We start from the raw sequence: 18399 nt of genomic DNA, 5'->3' as shown, positions 1-18399 counted from the left end.
ATACATACATACATACATACATACATACATACATACATACATAAATAAGTAAAGGAAGGAAGGAAGGAAGGAAGGAAGGAAGGAAGGAAGGAAGGAAGGACGAACGAACCCAGAGCCAGATATTGGGGTGAAAACTGAGAGATCAGAGGAACAGGACAAGCCAAGCCACAAGTTCTTACAGCTAGGAAATCCTCAGCCCAAGAGAGAGCTACTTCCTGTACACTCATGCCTATACACCTTTCTGTGCCCTGCCATCTTATTTCCTCTCTCTGCCCAGCTACATCACTTCCTCTTTCCACCCAGCTCTATCACTTCCTGTCTGTCTATACAGACCTCCAGACCTCTATGGTTAACTAGTGCTGGGATTAAAGGCATGTGCCACCATGCCTGATTCTGTTCCCAGTGTGGCATTGAACTCACAGAGATCCAGATGGATCTCTGCATCCTGAATGCTAGGATTAAAGGCATGTGCTACCACTGCCTGCCTGACCTCTATGTTTAATAAGGTGGCTGACTTTTTTCTCTGATCCCCAGATAATCTTTACTGGGGTGCACAAATAAAATATCACTACACACGGTACCAATCCCACTGGTCCTGGATTCCCCTCTGTGATGTCCTAAGAATCCTGTGGATTCTCATTATGTCTACAATCCCACTGCACCCTGTGTTTTCTCTTTACATTTTTATCGTGTTTCCACATCCAAGCTACTGCAGGTCACAGCATGGTCAGATCGCTGGCCAGCGGACTCTTAACGTTCCTAGCCATCCCTGTGCTGTGCTTCCAGACGCCTTCTAGTCAGATGAGATCCATGGTAAATACAGACATCATAACTGCTCAGAACGCTCAGGGCTTTCTGCCCTCCTCACCATGTTTTTGTTAAATTAATTTTGACATCTCCATGGAACGGAAAGCTCACTGAATGTCCAATGTGATGCTTTGTGAAGCAGAATTCACAAGGCATTTACAGCCATGGATTTCTGAAAATGAAGGAGTAAAACCAGGTGGAACGAACAGTTACGAGGAGGAAAGGATTTTAATCAGTCACAATTCTGAGGCTGATTGTAATAGCTTGAGTATGGGAAAAATAAAAAATGAAATAAGTCAGATGCATCAATGAGATACATTGAACCAGAGGCAAAGGCTATCCACAGCCACAGCCACTCTAGCATTCCGCACATCCCATAATGAGCCCTGCTCTCCATGAGCCACCCATGGCCTGTCTTTCCACCCACCGACGACACATCCTGACTCACGTGTCCATTATCCTCATCTGGTCCTGTTCATCTGACGACATGGGAATACCTCTATGGTGCTGGGTGTTTTCACAGAGAGAAGTCTTCGTACTAGAATAGTCTATCAGCTACCCTTGCCTTCCATTCATGGTCTTTAAAACTAAACTTTACGCCGGGCAGTGGTGGCGCACGCCTTTAATCCCAGCCCTCGGGAGGCAGAGCCAGGCGGATCTCTGTGAGTTCGAGGCCAGCCTGGTCTCTGAAGCGAGTTCTAGGAAAGGCGCAAAGCTACACAGAGAAACCCTGTCTCGAAAAACAAAACAACAACAACAACAACAACGACAAAACTATACAGGGCTGGAGAGGTGTCCCTTAAGAGTTCAAGAGTACTTACTGCCCTCCAAGAGGACCTCAGTTCAGTTCCCAGCACCCACAATGGGCAAGTCACAACTGCCTGTGACTCCAGCTCAAAGGGACGCCACTTCTCAGACCTCCTTGTGTACCAGCCTGCACATGCATATATACGCACACATACCTAATTTAAATTTTCAGTGACATCTTTTAAAAAGGGACTGTCTTTTATTTAAGAAGCACAAAGAAAGGAAGGAAAGGAGAGACACCCTTTACTTTGCATCTTCGTCAAACAATTGCTACTGCCTGAGGGTGTGAGGTTCTTGCACAGTTATCAGGAACTACCTCTCAGTATGTCCCCTTCCCAAAGGGAGTATGCAGAATGGAGGCGGCTTCATCAAGCCTGAGCGGAAGCCTAGGTCTGTCTTCTCTGGGGGCAGGTGCAGATGCAGCCTGGATTTCCACTGACTTCCTGACACTATCATCACACGCTTAATTCATACTTGACTGAATTAGCCCAAGGCCTGACCGTTCCACGTCATCAGCCTTCAGCTTCTACACTCCTGCTCTTTACTTACACAGCTGGTATTTATGAATCAGGGGCAGGAGCTTACTTCATATTGATTTGTCTCCTCTGTAAATTGATTTTCATCCATTATCCACATTCTTCCTACGATCAATTACCCGGTAAGCGCAATGTTCAGGATCATATTTCTTCATTTTGTATTTAAAGGCACTTTTCCCCTATATTTCCTGACTGAAATCAAAACACATGAACATATAGTCGTTTTCCCCTATTCCACCTGCCTAATAACTCCACTAAAAAAAAATAAATAACACGTTCAGGCTAGAATTTTGTTCAAGCTGAAATGGTCAGCCTCATGCTGGTTCCTGGTGACCTCTTTCTAACATTCATAAACAATCTACTTAAAGACCTTCTGTAACATTCTAGGAGACACACAATCCTACTTCGACACACTCATTTATCAGTCTGGTCTGTACTCAATATCTTCCCTAAACCAATGCCCCTCCCCCCCCACATACATTTTTTTTTTTTAAATGTCCCATCTGTCACTTTAGTGTTCGGTTACCTATACCATCTATATCACCTCACATCACCTCAAGACCACTCACTGGTTCCACAAGCCAGTATCCCAGCTTTTGGATACCGTGGCCGACAACACCAGCCAGAAAGTCTAAACCTGTCTGGAGAGATCTGAGGCAGTCTCACCATGGCCTGGAACTTCCCATCTTCCCACCCCTGATCCAAAGACAAGAGATTACAGGTGTACTTCTCCGAAACCACCCTGGGGCAGCCTGGACACCCCTGGCTGCTCAACAGGGCTAAGCTACTTCAACAGAGTTCATTTTCATCCACAGAAGCTTGACGACCTGTGTGCTGCTCTACCCCTTCCTACACGGAACTACCTTCCTCCCCTGGGGCCCTTGCTTCTGCTTCACTGTCTATCACAACTCCAAAAGCAACCACTCAGTTCATCAGTATTGTCGCACTAAGCACTTGTGGACTTGATGTTGTACTTCATTTTTACCTACGTCGGAGTAGTGGGGAATGGACTGCTGGGGTTTGAACCAGGGGTGTTGCGCATGCTAGGCAATCACCGTCTCTGCGCCAGATTCTCACACCTTTTATTTTGAGACGAAAATCTCAAGTTACCCAGGGTAGCCTTGAACTAGCAAACCACTTGCCTTGGCTCCCAAGAGTCTGGGATTACAGCTGTGTGCCAACAGGACTGGTTTATTTTTAACAGTTTTAAATCAATGATTTACTGATTAGAATGCTCCAGAATTTACAGAATGGGATTTGTTAGCATTTTGAGTTAAATTGGTTCCAGTGGGTCTGGCCTGGCTGGGCCTATGGTCTAATTACCACCATTTCTCTGGGAAAAGGCATTCTGCATTCCACAGAAGTGACTCAGACAGAAATTTCTGAATGGCATCTTTGCATGTCTACCCACTTTTGCTCATTCTTCTCAATCCCAATAATTCATATCTCCAGCTTCTGGATCGGCCACACAGAGGGAGTAAGTATTCTTCCACATTCCCACAGAGTACACAGTTCATCACCTTTTCCCCTCTGAATGCACAGCAAGCTTGCAATGTTGAAACATCCCGTGAATGCCAAACACAGCAAAATGGCCCACATGAGCGCTTCTTTCTTACCGGCTCATTCATCTTTGACTTCGCCCCTCTTATGAGAGTCCTTTGGCCAAGTCAAATATTAAGTTCCTTTGTTTGTGTGGCTGGGATTGGGGGTGCTGCGGTCCTTTTCTCTTCTCATTTGGAAAGGTCAGTGCAGATGACACAGGACAAAGCCATCCTGTCTATCTGTTTACACAGAAGAGTGTACATCCCAGTGAGGGAATGCTAAAGGTGGATGGTCCCACATCACTCCCACAAGCACTCATCCTGAGCATCGTGGAATTGGAGGTGGACTGTGGGACTTTAGCTGACTTGGGAGATTAGCCAGAAAAAACTTAGACACAGTAAAATACCTTTCAATAGCTCCAGTATCCAGCTGCCTCAGAAATAACGAAAGCCGGGGTGGGATGGGATGGGGGAGGGGAGCAATAAATGATTAAAATCCTTGAATTCATTTGATTTGATTTTTGTTGTTGTTTGGCTTTTTTGTCTTGGGGCGTGGGTGAGACAGGCTAGCCTGTCTCCATTGGCTATGTAGCAATATTCCCGCTTCAGCTTCCCGAGTACTGGCATTACAAATAAAAGCCTTTGAAACAAATCCTGACCCGCCTGCTGGAAACAAAATCTGCCAACAAAAGTCTGGTAGACTATTCCCTCAAAAGAACCCCATACCAGGGAGAGGGCAAAACTGACTTTTTCACACGATTCCAGACCAGTCATTATCTCAGGAGGACATTCCCGACAGGGCCATGAGAGCAGGATGTATGTACTTGGAGAGCCCCCAGAATGGACCATCTACTCCCCTACTGCTGCCCCTGAAAATCCTGCCGCACTCACACTGCCCTCTCCATCTCTCACCATCACCACACAGGGATACCCAGCTCCCAACTCAGCCCCGGCAGTGCCAATGCCCTGCGGCTCCTCGGTAGCGTGGCTGCTCATCACCAGGGCTCTTGTCCCTTTTGTGCCCAAACTGCCACAGCCAATAAGGACACTGCCATCCCTCCGGAAGGTCCTCTCCATTTCTGGCCAGCACCACATTCTTCTGCTGTCATAGAGAGGCCAGAGGCCCCTGGTCTGTTTCTAATCACTGAGCTCTTCATCTTCCTCCTTTTCATTCCTTCTCTGAAGTCACATCACAGTTCCTCCTGCCAGGGTCACTTGACCATCTTCACACCCTCTGGCCGAGGCCTTCTCTCAATTCTCTCCATGTCTGAGGGACACAGTGGGGGGGACAGATGAGGGACACTATGGTGGGACAGTTGGGATCACCAGCTCCATTCTGATCTCTCTGCTGCCAAGAAATCCCAGAACCTTCTCCTGGTTTTTCCTGCTCTCTCCCTCTCTACAACTGCCCCCACCCTGTGCCCTCTTCACGCTCAGTGGCTGAAAGCAGTTGGTAGCTGGTGAATCTCCCAGCCTCCCTTTATAACTCCTATAATCCTGCATGGGCTTTCTGCTTCCCATCCTGAGCAGGTGTGGCTCCTCCCACACCAGGGTGACCCCTCCACGTGTGCCCTGCAAACCCTTCCATGCCCTTCTGAGCCTCCATGCTCTGGATTCAACCGCTTCTCTTAAAAGGATCCTCCTCAGAGTTAGCCATTCGTTTATTCCCGTCCTCTCAGTGTGTCTGTCTCACTGTCCAGCACCTCACTGTCAGACTTCCTTGAAAGAGAGGCCAATATTTTCTATTTTCCATCTTCTAGTTCGGTCCACAAACCATTCAATTCTTCCATTCAATTCTGCATTACAGCAACATTCCCAGTGCGCCCAGAAACAAATCCAAGTGCTCCTGTAACTATGTGGTTCTCAATAAGAGCAACTTTGCCCCCTGGGACATTTGGCAGTAACTGCAGTATCCAAGAGTCACCCCTCCCCATGGAAGAAGGTTTTTACTGAGTAGAAAACAGGGCTGATCTTCAATATCCTACAATACCTAGGACACACACCCTGACCATCAAACAAAGCAACCCAGCCCAAAATGCCAGTAGGGCTGAGGTTGAAAGATGGCAATGTAAGTAGAACCCTTGGCCACACAGAGTCAGCTCACGGCGTGTACTGCCTCCAGCCTTCGATCTGTAGTTCTCCAGAAGAGGCAGCCATCTGCTGACCCTTGAGTCACAATCAGACATTCATTAGCGATTCAAAACTTAGCTCATTGTTACGTCTCCAAAACATTACACCTGACCTATGTCTTAGAGATGTCTATACACACACACACACACACACACACACACACACACACACACACACACACTCACTCAATTCTGCATTACAGCAACATTCTTTCAACGTCCTATAATTGACAGCTTCAGCCCTTGAGTCCTTCTTACGGTTTACAAACCGGACCCCATCTTTATTCCTAAGCTATATTTTGTATCTTGGGTCCCCCAAAGGTTCATGTGGTGAAAGCTTAGTCCACAGGTAGCATTCTTGGGGTGGCAGACCCTTCAGGAGGTGGAGCCTGGGAGGTCATTAGGGGTGTGTCCTTTAGGCAACTGTGGATAGTGGCCTCAGCTTCAGTTTATGTGCTGACAGGCCGTGAAATGAAAGGTTCTACTCCATCATGCAACTCCTCCCTCCTCAGCACAGGCCCCAAGCAATCCTGCCAGTCAGTCACGGGCTGGAGCTTCAAACTGTGAGCCAAAGGAAGCCTTTCCTCTTTCTCTTTGCAAGCTGCTTAGCTGAGGTATTTGGAAAATGGACACATGCCCCCCTGTTACGAGCATCCAATACTTCAGCAACCAACTTTTCCCCAGTTCTCTCTCAAACATTCCAACTTCAAAAAGTGTCAGGCATGCTGGCAGCTATATAGCCACAGACCCGGATGTCTCATGTCCATGGTCCTCTGCCCTTCTTTTTTCTTTTTCTTTTTTTCCCCAAACACCTGTAGCTCTTTGATCCACATCTTGCCTTGCTGACTTGACACGATCCGACTTGGTTAAATCAGATGCCTGCCCATGCCATCCCTCCCCTTGCCGCCATGTCTACCGGTACTGGTCCTGAATGGGCAAGCCCATGGCCATCATGGTGATCATCTTGGTTACTTTTCTACTTGCAAGGGTCAAACCCCTGACAAGAACTTGAGGGAGCGAGGGCTATTTTTAGCTCACGGTTAAAAGAGACATGGTTTATCATGACAGGGAGGGTGAGGCGGCTGCTCATCATCGGCAGTCAGCAGACAAAAAGAAATGAACGTCAGTTCTCAGCTCATTGTCTCCTTTTTATTCAGTCAGGTACCTCAGCCCGGGAGAGAGCGTCACCTAAGCTTGGGGTGAGTCTTCCTACCTCAGTGAACCCAATCTAGACACTCTCTTCACAGACGTATCTCCACTGTCATTCTAGATTTTTGTCAGCTGATAGGAACAATTACTCTCCTCACACAGGCTCTTGCTACTGTCAAAACTCATGTTAAATTTCTCCAGTGCACCCATGCTTCCCCTCTTTCACATGGCTGCCTCATCCCTTCCCCTCTTCAGACTCCTTCGGCTCTTCGCCTTCCTCAGTCTTTGTTAATGCTTGCCACCCATGTCCCTGGTAAATGAGTAATCAGAATAATATTCCAACAAGCTCCTACTTTCAAATCTAAGCATGAGCATCCCTATAGCTATGGCCAATCCCTCTTTCTCTGGATCAAATTACAGCGCTTCCTTGCCCTCTGAAAGATGCTGTGGTGGTCTAAATGAGAATGCCACTATACTTGAAGACATACCCAGTCTGTGGTCTGTGGGCTGCATGTAGCCAGAGATAGCTATGAATGAGGCCCAACACTTTTCTTCCTCTTTCCCTTCTTCCTTCCCTCCCTCCCTCCCTCCCTTCCTTTGGAACTGGAATGCTCAGTTCTTGGAGTTCTTTGAGCATGAACTCCATAGATGACAGCATCATGTTATAATATCAAACGGTTGGCATGCCTGGCAGTGGGAGACTGCCTTTGCTCTGTTTCTTCACAGTCCATTCTGAACACATCGAAAAAGATCTAAGGTCAGGGACTCCTCTGTTGGGGACCCTTCCACCTTCAGAGAAGGCTCACTCTGAATGAAATTCAAACTTAAAAATGCAACCAACGCCTTCACAGCGACCTACAAAGCCCCCAATCGACTCTTCTCCCCATCTTCCAATCTACCACAGCTGCCTGGATTTCCTTCCATGACCCTGAACATATGACAAAAGTGCCCATTTCAAATCCTCTTTCTAGGCCACTCCTGCTTAGATGTGCTTCTCTTCAGCTATCCTTCCAAACGGATTGCTCCAGCACCATGATCAGGCCTTTTCACTTCTCAGTGAGATACCCTCTAACACTCTGTTTACAACTGCCACACACACCACCACTGCAAAAATCCTCTCTGTCTCTCTCTTTCTCTCTCTCTTTCACACACATGCACTCTCTATTAATTTTCCCTAATGATTTCTCATTTGATATGTATATTATTTACTTTGTTTCTTTTAGCAAAGCATTAGCTCCAAAAAAAACCCAACCAAAACCAAAACCAAAAAACCAAAAAAAAAAAAACAAAAAACAAACAAACCAAAAAAAAAAAAAAAACAAAAAACCAGGGATATTCTTTTCTGTATATTCAGTATAGCACCTAAAATAAATGCCAACTAAATATTGGTTTTTAGAAATTAATACTTAGAACCCTTCCTTGGGGTTTTCATGTATTTTCAATAGGTTGAAGATGATTAAATCAGAATTTTAGGTAGCTGACAATAATTTTTAGAAAACAGTGTGGTGGCTACTTTTCTATGGCTATGCTAAGATATCATAAAACGAAGGCAACTTAGCATTTAAAAAAAAGCATTTAATTTGCGATTATGATTCCAGAAGGTAGGAGTGGTGGGAAGCATGGCAGGAGGCAGGCAGGCATGGTGCCGGAGCAGTAGCTCAGAGCTCACATACCGAGACATGGCCACTAGGCACAGGGAGAGAGTTACCTGGGAATAGCATCGGCTTCTGAAACCACTCCCATGACACACCTCCTCCAACAAGGTCACACCTCCTCACCTCTCTAGCGCTTATCTTTCTGCGTCTATTTTCTCATTTAATAACTAAATCCTATGACTTCTAATCTTCCTGGGTTAGCCTGTTGGGATCCTAATATTCTTTGGCCGGTCCAAATTTTATTACTTACTTCAAATTTGGTAGATGCTAAACAATGAAAAACTATCAGTCAACATGAGATCAGAAGTGGTAAGATTATTCCTGCCTCTAAGAAGCCAGGAGAGTTATATGCAGACTTCCAAGTTCCGCAAAGACAGATGGGGTGCAACAGTGGGGATCGGATCACAAAATAGTCCCTTAGCCTTCCGTCTCCACAACTCCATGTTGATCATGGTTACAGGCAGATGCAGGGATGCTAGTTCAAAGTCCTTCACACCCCGCCTCTCAACTGTGTGCGCTCAGGCTGTCAGGTCACTGCAAGTTCCTGGGTCACGGTCAGTAGGTAGGGTTTCTAGAAACGAACATGACCATCACCTCTCCCCACTGAGGACCCTAATGTTCAACTCCTTGGGACCTGGAATGAAACAAAGTCACTAGCTTTCCATTTTACTTCTTAGAGCTCTTAACCAGATGTGGGACTGGAAGTCCTGGGTGTCCTGGGATTCTAGGACATCCTACCTAGCAAAACATTTCCCTGTTCCACTGCCATCAGGATGGAATCAATCCTAAGTTCTAACTCTATTTTTATAGCCTCTGGGTTTGTTTTTTTGTCTCGTTTTTACATTTATTTCTTTTGTGTGTAGAGGCATTCCTGTGCATGCACATAATGTGTGCATTTAAGTCAGAGACTTAACTGACCTGTGAGAGTCAGTTCTCTCCTCTCAACACCCGGATTCTGGGGATCAAACTCAGGTTACGGTGGCTTGGAGGCTAGTGCCCGTACCCACTGGGCCATCTCACGACCCCACCCTCAACTTCTAAGTCTCAACTCTTCAAGATGGTCTGAGGCTCAGGCACTCGGTCCCAGCCTCATTTTCACCATCCCCTTCCCCAGAATCCTAGTTCTCCAAGTCTACTTTCACCTATACCTCCACCGACAGTCATCGCTCAGACAGCCACCATTTCCCTAGATCATGAACTAGCCTCTGCAGAAACTGTAATGTCATGAATCAGACTCCATTCACAGAAGAGAGCAGGTAACATGAAAATAAAATAAAACAGCATGGAGGGCCTCTGCAAGATGCAAGGTGGTTCAGAGGGTAGATAGTATGTTTTTGTTTTGTTTTTTTTAAGATAGCAGTATGAGGAAAACAATCATAATAAGATGTTAACTATTTTCACCACATTTAAGCAAAACTGAACCAGAACTGAAATGGTTGCCTACCATACAAGATCACCAAGTTTCTCTGTAACCCAGTATTTAGCCTTTTCATACTGACTTCCTCCCACACATCTGCCTTACCCGACAGTGGGTACATGTTAACATTTCTAGTTTCGACAGGTCCCCAGCTCCCACAAGTCAGAGACAGCAAGAACACTAGTGCCTTGTGTCTACACCTCTGTTCACCCCGTTAGCATTTTAGTATTCTGGCTAACTCGATGGCTTCAGTCTGCAAAGGGAGCAAGAGATGACAAGAACCAGTGTGTGTGTGTGTGTGTGTGTGTGTGTGTGTGTGTGTGTGTGTGTGTGTGCGTGCGCAATCAGAGGCTACAGGGAGGAAGAGTGGAGGGCAGGGGAGCTGCTGCTGTCTGTAGGCCATAGGCAGCTGACAGGGATGTCAGTCTCCTCAGGATTAATGAAGACTCGGGCTCTGCCTGACAACCACAGTAGACACATGAGCTGTCTCATTCCCTCTAACACCAGTGACCAAGGCTGGTCATCTAACGCTGCTCTAAAATAGATCTTCTAAAGGAAGCCGACTGAAAAACATTTTATTCTTCTCCCTGTTGAACAAACTAGATAAATACACCGTTACATAAAAACCACCAGCTCTTGATCCGCCTAAAATCTCAACTATTTGAGAATAAGGCTTGAGTAAACATGCTCTGTGGCTTTCTGCAACTCCGCACACTGCAACCGAACCGCCAAAATGCCAGATTGGGGGAAAAAAAAAAATAAAGAATTGACTTTTCCAACTTCGTTTATTTTTCCCAGTATGGTTTGCAACTTTGCTTTGCTGTGAGGCCCTCTGACTCCCAGGTCCCATCACTGGCGCCAACTTAAAGATCTGCTTTGCATCAACTTACCTGATGTCCTGGCATCAGTCTGGCTCACCTGCCTGCAAGAGCAGAAGTCTGCCTTCCTCGACTCTCCTTCCTCCTGTCTACATCAAAGTCTTCTCTTAAATACAACACACGGGTTCCCTGGAGTGTCCTATGCCCAAGGGACCTCCCTCGACACCCTGCTTGTTTACCATGGAGACAGCATATGGTAATTTATGTTTCCTCTCAGGCCCAGGAGCACCGTCAACAACCGTGCTGGGAAGGAGATACAAGCAGCTTGTTTACAAGCCGCTTAAGAACTTGTGTGTCAGGAGCATCACAAACAGGTAAGGCACAGGAACACAAAGAATTCCTTCCTGAAGCCTCACGCCAGCAGAGGAGCTATTAGCAGCTGCCTGCTGCCTGAGGGAAGAGTCCATTTCCTTCAGGGATGGGCAACCTTCCACCTCCTACCCCACCCCTGCAAGTCCTCCATGCTCCAGGAGACGGCCCTACACCTGTGGACACACTTGAAGCAGTAACTGGACTCAGTAGGTCAAGCAAAGAGGAAATGAAGCTGTGAGGGAGATAGAGTGGAGGTGAGTCAAGGGAGGAGTTGAGGGGGAAGTACAGGGTGGATATGATCAAATACATTATATTCGCACATATATTACATATATATTATATTTGATACATACACACACACATATGCAGTGCTCCAAGAATACACTTAAAAATATGTCTTAAAAAGTAATTCCTTCCTGGAAGGTAAGAACGTATAATTGGAGAAGGAAAGTAACCAGGCTTTCTGTTGCTGTGATAAAACACTGATAAAAAGCATCCTGGGAGGCAAAGCGTTTATTTCCTAACACACTTTCAGGTAACAGTTCACCACTGAGGGAAGTCAGGCCAGGACACTTGAGGCAGGGACTGGAGCAGAGATCAACTTACTGGCTTGCTCAGCTCCCTTTCTTCTACAACTCGTGACCACCTGCCCAGGGAAGTCCCTGCCCCCAGTAAACCATGGCCTTCCTTTTATTATGAATTATGAAAATGCCTTCAGACATGGCTGTAGACTAATCTGATGGAGGCCATGCCTCGGCTGAGAGTCCCTCTCTGCAGGTGTGTCTTGGTTCGGGTCAAGCTGGCAAAACTAACCAGCACACAGGTACACACAGATGTGTTGTCAAGTACACACACACAGGACAACCATATATACCGTATCAACAGTGTAGTCCAACAGTCAAACGCTAAAGTGAAGTTTCTCCTGCTTTCTACGTCCTCAGAACCACGGCTGAAATAAGCCTGTCCAAGGCAACTGCAGTTGGTGATGCTAGATTCCACCTGTGGTCATCTGATCTCAGACTAGTAAGTCTTCTAACTTTGAAAACGGAAACGTGAAAAGCAAGAAGCAAATGCTGGTGATGGAAAATGATGGACTTTTTTTCTGCACTATGCGTTACCTGTGCAGATGTTGCTGAGGTGGGTCAAACACCTCAACACACTAGAAGCTGCTGAGAAAACTTATATTCTCATGCAGAGAATGGGTGTGAAGTCTGTATGTTTACCAGGCACACCAATACCTTGCTGCACCCAACTCTTGTTACATTAGCTATGACGTGTTATAAAGTTTCAATTAAAAGCAGTTCATCAGGGTTAAAGACGAATGGCCTTCCGAGTCCGTATCAGTGGCGTCTGCTTTTGCATCCAATTGCTCTGCCCTTCCAGACATGGAACTAGTAGAGTGCACTCACAGTTCCCCTTCACTGACACTCACACTGACTGTAGCAGGGAGTCACTGAATGCCAGGTCTCTGTATTACAACCAAGTGCTTTTCACAGCAGGCCATCTGCAAGGAAGCCACAGGAGCGCCGCTGTGAAATGAAATGGCACTGCGGGTATAGTTTTTTTTATGCAATCCTTGTCAGTCAGTCCACAGTACTGTCTGGTTTCTATACTGTGGCTCAATATAGAATCCATAAAGAGTAAGAGACGGGAAACATACAGAATCCATGATGCAGTCATGCTCTGCCAACTACTGGAGTGGTGAAGGTATGTTATTATACTTTGAAAAAAAAAAAAAAAACCTCCAAAAGATACACACACACATACACAGAGTCACACATAGGGACACACAGCATACAGACACATACACACATACTCACATACACACACACATATACATATATACACACACACACACACAGAGTCACACATATGGACACACAGCATGCACACACACACAGACACTCATACATACATACACACTTTGAGCGTGCACGTGCACACACATACACACATTTGCACTGTGAAAGGAAATGGCAGACAAGTTATTTACAGCAACGAAAAAACTGGGTAAATCCGGGTGAAGGCTGCTATGCTTTCCCACTTCTCTCTCATGAGTCAGAGAGTCAAGCACTTTAGTAGCCTAATATAAAGTCTGCTTCTAAAGACATTCTACAAGGCATCCTACATGCTTAATTTTCTTTAAACAAGGCACTAATAAAATCACAGTGGCATCTAATAAGATTTTTAATTCCTTGAGGGTAGGAGCCATGGCTAATCTTCAGTGTCTGACTGAGTGGGAACATTAGTTTCCCTCTTGGTAGGAACAACCAATAAAATATTCCTAGTCCTACCAGGTTGTATCACTGAAGGTTCCTGAAGGACACGGGCACTCCATGGTGAATAACAACACTGGCCAGAGCATCATCTGTGCTCAGTCAAGACTGATTTCCAAGGTTACGGAGAGCAGAAACTGACAGGAACAGAACTAGCCAACGAAGCAGGAAATTTTAGCAACATCTCGGTCCTGTACTGTACTACGGAATGAGTTCCTGTCAGCAGTAGCATATGCAGTGTGAAATCAAACTTAAAGCTCACAATGCTGGGAATGCTCAAGTTCCATGAACCTGCTCCTCAGGGACACCAGAGATTGAACAGTCACAGAGGGGCCCTACGCCAGACCAAGCCACTGAAGAACAGGATTTCATTTTTCAAAGGAAATCTTGATGACAAATGAAAATTTAAGATGAAGTACTTACGAACTCTGGAGTTCGGAAATCCTGCTGATTCTCCAGCGAGCCGAAGCTGGGACAGACAATTGTCTGGTCAAGGTTTTCCAGCACTGAAAATAAAGGAGTAAAGAAAATAAGTGAAGTACAAACGTCCCTGGATCCACACAGCAACAGAAGAGACGACAGTCAGCATCTGAGGCCCATTTCAGGTGGAGATATTAACACTCTCCACTACCGACATCTTCAGCAACCATTTCACCCATGTGGCTAGGTCTCAAAATGCTCTAGGCTCCATCTAGCATGGAAAATCACCAGCCTCTATACAGCAATTAAATGTTGAGTGCAGCTAAGGAACTCATTATCCTGCTAGCCTCTTGGGGAACTGATGAGTCCAGTGAGGACGGTCATTTTTGGTTTTAAAATATATTGAGAAGCGGCACGTGACAGACATTTAACGGGAGCCAAATAAAATTTTCCAGTAGAGTCGGGCGGTGGTGGCGCACGCCTTTAATCCCAGCACTCGGGAGGCAGAGCCAGGCGGATCTCTGTGAGTTCGAGGCCAGCCTGGGCTACCAAGTGAGTTCCAGGAGAGGCGCAAAGCTACACAGAGAAACCCTGTCTCGAAAAACCAAAAAAAAAAAAAAAAAAAAAAAAAATTTTCCAGTAGGTACTTTTAACTAGTAACAAACAAACAAAAATTAATTACAATATCATCTAACCCATAACAATCCATTAACATTTGAATACATAATCCATATGAAAAAAATTATCAGTGAACCATTTTACATTTTTCTGGGACTATGTCTTGGGGATCCAGGATGAATTATAAATATGTGTCTCAGTACAGATGAACCGCAACTCAAAAGGTCAGCAGCCACCAGTGACCATTGTATTAGGTGACTGCCGCGTTAGGTGAGGTCGAGGAGCCAAGTCCAGGAAGTGGGTCATTCCATCATGTCTAGCCTCATGTTGTCATCAAGACCCTGTCATAAATAAAGGGGCTGGCCCAGGGCAAAGGACACTGGGAAAGCAAATCAATCATAGGCACCGTGTGGGTCTAGATCAAAGAGCTTTAAAGAAGCCGGAAGTGAAAAACTTCCTAAAGGAAGAGTTGGGTGCTGAGGTTTGGTCAGCAGTAGTAGAGGACCTGCCTGGGTCAGTCCTGAGCACTTCAAAAATTGGGAAATTTCAAATAACAATAAAGTGTTGGCTTATACTAGGAATTACGACACAGCCACCTAACTTGGACTTTGTAAAAGCAGATCCTTAATTTAAAGAGGTATGAAATAATCATGAAGTGCGTTGAAAGATCATTAACTGTTTAAAGAGGTCTGAATAGATATTCTCATTTATCGACAGGCCCACATCTCTTTGGCAAGCCACTGACATGAAAGAGGACCAGGTTAAAAACGTAAAGAGAGCTGAAGCACATGGAACTATCAGCAGTACACATCCTCAAATGTTCCTGCTAGAGCAGCTAGACAGGGCCTTTAATTTTTACCTGTGGCAGTAGTCTGAATTTTATAAGTCACTATACACCTGACTTTTTTTTTTGGTTTTTCGAGACAGGGTTTCTCTGTGTAGCTTTGCGCCTTTCCTGGATCTCGCTCGTAGACCAGGCTGGCCTGGAACTCACAAAGATCCGTCTGGCTCTGCCTCCGAGTGCTGGTATTAAAGGCGTGCGCCACCACCGCCTGGCCACACTTGACTTCTTTTTTTTTTTGTTTTTGTTTTTGTTTTTCGAGACAGGGTTTCTCTGTGTAGCTTTGCGCCATTTCTGGATCTCGCTCTGTAGACCAGGCTGGCCTCGAACTCACAAAGATCCGCCTGCCTCTGCCTCCCGAGTGCTGGGATTAAAGGTGTGCGCCACCACCACCCGGCTCACACTTGACTTCTTGAATACACAAAGTTTTTGTGAAATAGCTGGTTGGTTCCTATTGATTAAAAAAATAAAATAAAATCCCTCTTTTCACTAGCCTAAAAAAAGAACAGTTCAACTTGCATAGGGAAATTCATGAGGGACCCTAAGGTTGTTTACAAAGCCAAGTCATCAGCCAAACGTCGAGACGATTCATCTGTTTAAAAAAACAAACAAAAAAAACCCCAAAAAACCCAATGTCAGAATTACACTTTAGATTCCCACTGAATACCTTTGTTTGCACACTAAACTCACATATTAGTGTCCCTTATGACCTGAAAAGAAAGGCCAGTAGATGTGATAGCACAAGGGGCCACTTCTTCTGAAGAGACCATCAGAGGACCCTCTACATAAGAACCAGAGGAGAAATGGAAAAGAGAGGCAAGAGGAGGCTTGAAGGACATCTCGCAAAGGAGACAATCAAGGTGGGTGCCTGTGAATAGCCCAAGAGGCTTGCAATTTCCATACAGCCAGTTAAGTTTAGAGCTGATTATTCCAACTGCCAAACAACAGTTATCCAAAATAATTACATTCCTGCAGACCACCTTCATAACTTCCTAAAACAGTGGTTCTCAATCTGGGGTCATGACCCTTTGTGGGGGGTGGTCACATAACCCTTTCACAGAGGTCATATATCAGATATCTTGCATTACAATTCATAACAGTAGCCAAACCACAGTTATGAAGTAGCAACGGAAATAATTTTATGGTTGGGAGTTGCCACAACCTGAGGAACTGTATTAAAGGGTCGCCACATTAGGAAGGTTGAGAACTACTGGCCTGAAACATGATTGTCTATACACCAGGCTATGAGAAGTTCTCCATGGATGGAGTACAGCTTGGTTCATACCTGGAATTAAAGACCTAACCTCTCTACAGCATTAACGGTAGAGACAGTGAAGATAATACAAGCGTGGTATTTATGATATATTGCTTTATAAAGTTAATGAAACATCATGCTTGCGTATAATTTTATACAACCACTATAAATCTGATGGCGTGACTTCACTTGGCATCTTATCTAAATTCCTACAGGATGAGATGTGCAGTTTATCTATCATGTATCGGAGGTCCAAAGCTCAGTGGCTGTTTCCTCTGGTTCCCTTTCTTCTCCTTTGGAAAGGGAGACTTCAGAAGGTGTTCATCTCGCCTAGTGACAGAAGAAGAAGATGGGGGACCCAGGTGTTCCTCTGAGTCACGGGCAAAGATGTGGAGGCACAGATTTGTGAAAGTACAGAACTCAGAGGTCTGGTTATTTTCACAATGAACACAAGCATAGTCGCAGTTAATGTCAACACAGAAGAGGAAGTGAATTGGGGCAAATAAAAACAAAAATGGCTTTTACTGCAATACCGTGTGAGCAGGACAGAACTACAGCTGTTTTTCCCGGGATAGAGCACAGCTGAGAAGCAGAAGACACAGGATGCTAATATAATAATTGATCTTCCTTTACTCAGGGGCTCAGTAAGCCTTTGGGAAAAAATTCAGTTTTTGGCAAAAATAGTTTAAAAATTAAGGTGAAAAACTGAGAATTTCTTATTAAAATGGTGAGGGGTACTTCTGAAAGAACAAACGTACTAACTTAAAAAAAAATTTTTTTTTACTTAATAGTTTTTGGAGTGTTCAGAACACTGGCAGAGGGCCCAGATTCAACTCTTGGCTCCCATGTGGTCCCCAACCCTCTGCAACTCTTCTTCCAGGGGATCTGACACCCACTTCTGACCGCCAAAAGTACTAGACATGCATGTAGTACACATACATGCAGGCGAAACACTCACATACATAAGATAATATAAAAACGAAAAAAACATATTATCAACTGTATTACTACAAGTAAAAATCAAATAACTGAATGCTTAGACCAAAAGAAGCCCATACAATATTCACTTTTGATAAACTTAATAGTAAATCAATCACCTAACAATGATTATAAATGGAAAGAAGTGAGTTTATTTTTAAAACTTTATCAATGCAGTTTGTGTAATAAAGTTTGAAGGTGGAGCTAATTCTAACTCATTCAGCACTGTAAAAACCAAGGACCCAATAAAACTACATAGGAGTTTGGCCATATTAATGGGTTAATAACAGGACACTGGCAGCCTCACCAAAAGGGACAGTCATGTGGTTTCTTGTGTACCAATCAGAAAAGGAGTGACCTGAATTTACTACCCTGGTTATGAAGATATAACCTGTACTACAACACTGATTGAAACTGTGATACAAAGTAGCCAGTAGAGTCATTATCTATAATCTTATAGCTTTGACAACCTAGGACCTATCAGAAAACACACTCAGGAAATCCATGGACAAAAACCAAAGTGGCTTATGATAAGGGGGGCTGTGGAATAGAGGTTATTAGAATGAGAAGAGACAGTATCTAACATTCACTGGCAGGGGCAAGGAGTTGGCTCTAGCTGACTTGTTTATGGAGGTGCTTCCTTACCACTGAAATGATAAAAAACAAACAAACAAACAAAAAACAGTAGACATATGCAAGAGCAGGTAATGTCAGGCCTGAGCTGGGGGTATGACTATGATGTAAAGCACTTACCTAGCATGTACAAGGCCCCAAGTTCAA

The 18399-nt window shown here is 44.9% G+C and overlaps 1 protein-coding gene across 2 annotated transcripts in view; it reads right to left on the bottom strand.

Moving 5' to 3' along the window:
* Ano6 (anoctamin 6) overlaps positions 1 to 18399 on the bottom strand; it is a 187960-nt gene that overhangs the window by 100460 nt on the left and 69101 nt on the right. For both annotated transcript variants that reach the window (XM_052748763.1, XM_052748764.1), the window contains one exon: positions 13931 to 14013. In XM_052748763.1, coding sequence (XP_052604723.1) covers positions 13931 to 14013 — 83 coding nt within the window. The remainder of the gene's footprint in view (positions 1 to 13930; positions 14014 to 18399) is intronic.

This window comes from Peromyscus californicus, unplaced genomic scaffold, assembly GCF_007827085.1.
Source record: "Peromyscus californicus insignis strain IS unplaced genomic scaffold, ASM782708v3 Scaffold_20__1_contigs__length_68692818, whole genome shotgun sequence".
NCBI lineage: Eukaryota > Metazoa > Chordata > Mammalia > Rodentia > Cricetidae > Peromyscus > Peromyscus californicus.
The sequence above is the reverse complement of the archived record's forward strand: the minus strand, read 5'-3'. Positions and strand labels throughout refer to the sequence as shown.